The 4,413-nt window shown below is 38.0% G+C and overlaps 1 protein-coding gene across 1 annotated transcript; it reads left to right on the top strand.

Annotated features, from left to right (window-relative positions):
- On the top strand, positions 1 to 2,256 carry LOC111782173 (sugar carrier protein C). Its single transcript, XM_023662989.2, has 4 exons — positions 1 to 243; positions 317 to 639; positions 927 to 1,556; positions 1,644 to 2,256. The coding sequence occupies exons 1-4, from the start codon at positions 108 to 110 to the stop codon at positions 2,118 to 2,120; spliced, it is 1,566 nt and encodes a 521-aa protein (XP_023518757.2). The 5' UTR covers positions 1 to 107; the 3' UTR covers positions 2,121 to 2,256.
- Positions 2,257 to 4,413: the final 2,157 nt, after the last annotated feature.

The raw sequence follows: 4,413 nt of genomic DNA, 5'->3' as shown, positions 1-4,413 counted from the left end.
CCTCTATCTTCTGCCTCTTCCTCTATATGCTTCCACTCTTTCATTGAGTCCGGTTCTTGTTCTTGTTCTTGTTGTTTTACGTCGTTTGATCTAATTTGTTCGTGAAAATGCCTGCGGTTGGTGGAATGCTCCCCGGGGACAGAAAAAAAGAGTACCCGGGAAATCTTACTCCCTTTGTAATGGTAACATGCATTGTTGCTGCAATGGGTGGCTTGATTTTCGGATACGATATTGGAATTTCAGGTATTTTTTTGTTTAAATTGAAAAAAAATTGATTTTTGAAGATGGGTTTTTAATTTTGGGATTGTTGTTATAGGTGGTGTGACGTCGATGGACTCTTTTTTGGAGGAGTTTTTTCCGAAAGTGTACCGGAAAAAGAATCTTATGGCCACCAAAAACCAGTACTGTAAATACGACAGTCCAACGTTGACGATGTTCACCTCGTCCTTGTACTTGGCGGCACTGCTTGCATCAATAGTGGCGTCCACGGTGACACGTAAGTTCGGTCGGAGATTGTCGATGCTTTTCGGCGGCGTGTTGTTCTGCAGCGGTGCCATCATTAATGGCTTTGCTAAAGCCGTTTGGATGCTGATTCTTGGTCGGGTTTTACTCGGTTTTGGTATTGGATTTACCAACCAGGTACAGTAATAAATTTTTTACTTTTTGGGTATTTTGGGGATTATTAAAATTTGTGTTATCCGGTTTGCTTGGCTGGCTTTGGCTTCGAAGGAACTTGGACCTGACAACTGCTAAGAAAATGACAAATATGTCCTTTTATGATTCGAAATATGACCATAATATGAAAAAAAAGAAAAAAAAATCTGTTTTTTGTTGCTTCATTAAATCTCATTAATTATACTTTAATTTATTGTGTTACCCTTAATTAGCAATTAATAAAATACAGTTTTGTGGTTGTGTAATTACAGTCGGTGCCACTCTACCTTTCCGAAATGGCTCCGTACAGATTCAGAGGTGCTTTGAACATAGGCTTTCAATTGTCCATCACGGTCGGCATCCTCATAGCTAATGTTCTAAATTACTTCTTCGCAAAGATCAAGGGTGGTTGGGGATGGCGGTTGAGCTTGGGTGGGGCCATGGTCCCAGCCCTGATAATCACAATCGGCTCACTGGTTCTCCCCGACACTCCAAATTCAATGATCGAAAGAGGCCAACACGAGGAAGCCAAAAAGAAGCTTCAAAGAGTCCGCGGGGTGGAGGACGTGGAAGAGGAATTTCAAGATTTGGTTGCAGCCAGTCAAGCCTCGAAAACGGTCGAACACCCATGGACCAATTTGCTGCAGAGGAAATACAGACCCCATCTCACAATGGCCATTCTAATTCCGTTTTTCCAGCAGCTCACCGGCATCAATGTCATCATGTTCTACGCTCCTGTCTTGTTCAACACCATTGGATTCAAAACAAATGCGTCTTTAATGTCCGCTGTTATCACTGGCTCTGTTAACGTAGCCGCCACAATCGTTTCAATTTACGGCGTGGATAAATGGGGGAGGAGGTTCCTGTTCCTCGAGGGCGGAATTCAAATGTTGATATGTCAGGTAATAGAGATTTTAACGAATACCCAATTGGAAATTTTGATTATTTTGAGGTTTTCTTATATGGGTTTTGTTCTGTTTGATTCATAGGCTGTTGTAACGGCGGCAATTGCGGCGAAGTTCGGAGTGAGTGGAATTGCAGAGGATCTGCCGCAGTGGTATGCGATAGTGGTGGTGCTGTTCATATGCATTTATGTGGCAGGATTTGCTTGGTCGTGGGGGCCTTTGGGTTGGCTTGTTCCAAGTGAAATCTTCCCATTGGAAATTCGATCGGCTGCTCAGAGTATGAATGTGTCGGTGAACATGATCTTCACGTTTGCAGTAGCGCAGGTGTTCTTGATGATGCTCTGCCACCTGAAGTTCGGGCTGTTCATTTTCTTCGCGTTCTTCGTGTGCATCATGACGGTGTTCATCTACTTCTTCTTGCCGGAAACGAAGGGCATTCCGATCGAAGAAATGGGGAAGGTTTGGAAGACGCATTGGTATTGGTCCCGATTCGTGACGGATAGTGAGTATCATATTGGAGCATTGGAGATGGGGAAAGGGGGACAGGCGGACAGGAAGTGAATTAATTAATAGAACAGTGTGTTTAATTTGTTATAATTTTTGTGTCGGGAAAGGTGTGATAGTAATAGCTTATGTGTCTCATTGTATCAATACCTTCTATTCTACCAACATTAAAGACAAAGTTTCATTCGTTTTCGATACCATATTAGATGAATACGACTCTCCACAATAATATGATATTGTCCACTTTGAGCCGCTCCTTCAAAAGACCTTGATACCAATACAGAGAGTATTCATACAACAAGAGTAAATGGAGAAATTATTAATGGTTAAATTTTGAAATCAATGCACGCCAACAAAACATTTATTGTAATGGTGTAAAAATCTCTCTCTCTAATGGACGCATCTTAAAACGGTCAGGCTGATGATTATTTACAACAAGTCGAAGCAGAAAAATATTGGACTCGGGCGGTTACAAAAATTCTCGTGAGACCTATAGGTTTGTGGTACTCATGTCATGTAAAAACTATTATTTATTCCTAAATATTCAAACGTTTCATCATTTTGATTCCAAAATACATGAAAATGGTTAAAATTATGACTTGTTCGTAACATATACTATACATTTATTCTAAAGTATAAAGAGAACGGTCACAATAGTCTCTAAAGATAAAATTTAATACACATCAACGCCATGTCATTACCCCGTTCTACATTATCCTACTTTCCAATTAATATTCTCTTACGAAACACGTTTTATACACGTTATTCATTTCAAATTGCTTACTTTACAAAAATTAACGACGGACATTAAAATTAATATTTTAAATTTTTTAATTAAATTTGTATTGGAAAATATTTTAATTAAAAATTATGAAAATTGATATTAAATATAGGCACGGGAATATTAAATAAAGGAGGATGTAAAGAAAATCCCCACAATCTCAGCTTTAATTAGTGTAAGGGAAAAGATATGCAGAAAAAAGAAGCCTTCTAAATTTTTAAACCCCTTTTCCCCAACCAACCAAAAAGGAAGAAGATGCTCATTAACTTCTTCACGGTGTTTCTATGAACAATATAATCGATAACTTTCATTTTTTTTTACGTAGAAAAGGTCTCGAGAATCATATTCTATCTCATTTGAAATCCGAGTTATATAAAATTTTATGTAATGATTATCGTTAGAAATGCAGATATATTCTCATTTTTATTATCGAAGGGAGCTGAATATGAAAATGATGTCTTTATTGATAGATTTGAACCTATCACCTTCTTTTACACGAGATATTAACTTTATTTTGTTTGAATGGATAACGAAAACATTGTCATACGAACAACGTCATGAATATTAAATACATATTTTTGGATAAGCTCGGTTGCTAAGCTCTAGACTTTTCTTACGGACGAAGAAATTATTCCAAATAAACTCTTTTTATTGCGATTAAGGAGGGATTAGATTGAGATTAAAGGAGAAAACCATTGACACAAACCCATTGACCAATAAAGAGATTGGAGCAGTTGAGATTTGGGTTGATAAAATTGAAACGTTGAGTGCTCAACTTGAATGTGTTTGCAAGATCAAAACAAGTGTCTCCGCTTTCAACTCCATGCACTTGGTTGCATTGTAAGGCTGCCTCTGCCCCAACAGATCCACCTGCGTTGTAATAATAATTGATTAAACACTAATCTGTTTTGTTAGCGTTCTTAATCGTTTGATTAGATGTTTGTTCAATGAGTTAAGCAAACTCCAAAAAGAATAATTGAAATCTAATGTAATGGGCATTGCTTGATTTGCACGTAAAGGAGATACTCAACTCTTCCAACTAAAGGATTTTTTTTTCAAACACTCTACGATAGTGAGCATCTAAAATCATTTGAAAAGTTAATCTAAACACGCACAGATACCTTTGTCTGAACAAGATATCACACTATAAAATTTGTGTTAGAAATAGTTAATAAATGTTGATGAAGGGATAGTAATTCAATAATACTATGGTTAAAATGAAGAACGTACCAAAGGGAGCTCGACTTTCCCCAAAGATTGAGAAAAGGAGAAGAGACAGGGCAAATAAGAGGGTAAGGTTGATGGCAATTGAAGTAATAGCCTTGGCCATAATTTACTTCACTTGGCTTACTCTCTTTTTGGTTAAGTAGAAAGCTTTGTTGTGGGTGTTGGATTTGATGGAAAATCTCAAGCTTTATAGCTGCAAATGCACATTAGGGAAACGTTGCCATCTAAGTTTCAGGCAAGTTGAGGCCGGCCATTGTGTAGGCGGATGGTACAAGACACCTGAAAACTATGAGGTTTGCAGCCCGGATGAGCAGGGTAAACGATTATTTTTCCAATGACTTC

The sequence above is a fragment of the Cucurbita pepo genome, chromosome 19 (assembly GCF_057944985.1).
Source record: "Cucurbita pepo subsp. pepo isolate OVF chromosome 19, ASM5794498v1, whole genome shotgun sequence".
Classification (NCBI taxonomy): domain Eukaryota; kingdom Viridiplantae; phylum Streptophyta; class Magnoliopsida; order Cucurbitales; family Cucurbitaceae; genus Cucurbita; species Cucurbita pepo.
The sequence above is the reverse complement of the archived record's forward strand: the minus strand, read 5'-3'. Positions and strand labels throughout refer to the sequence as shown.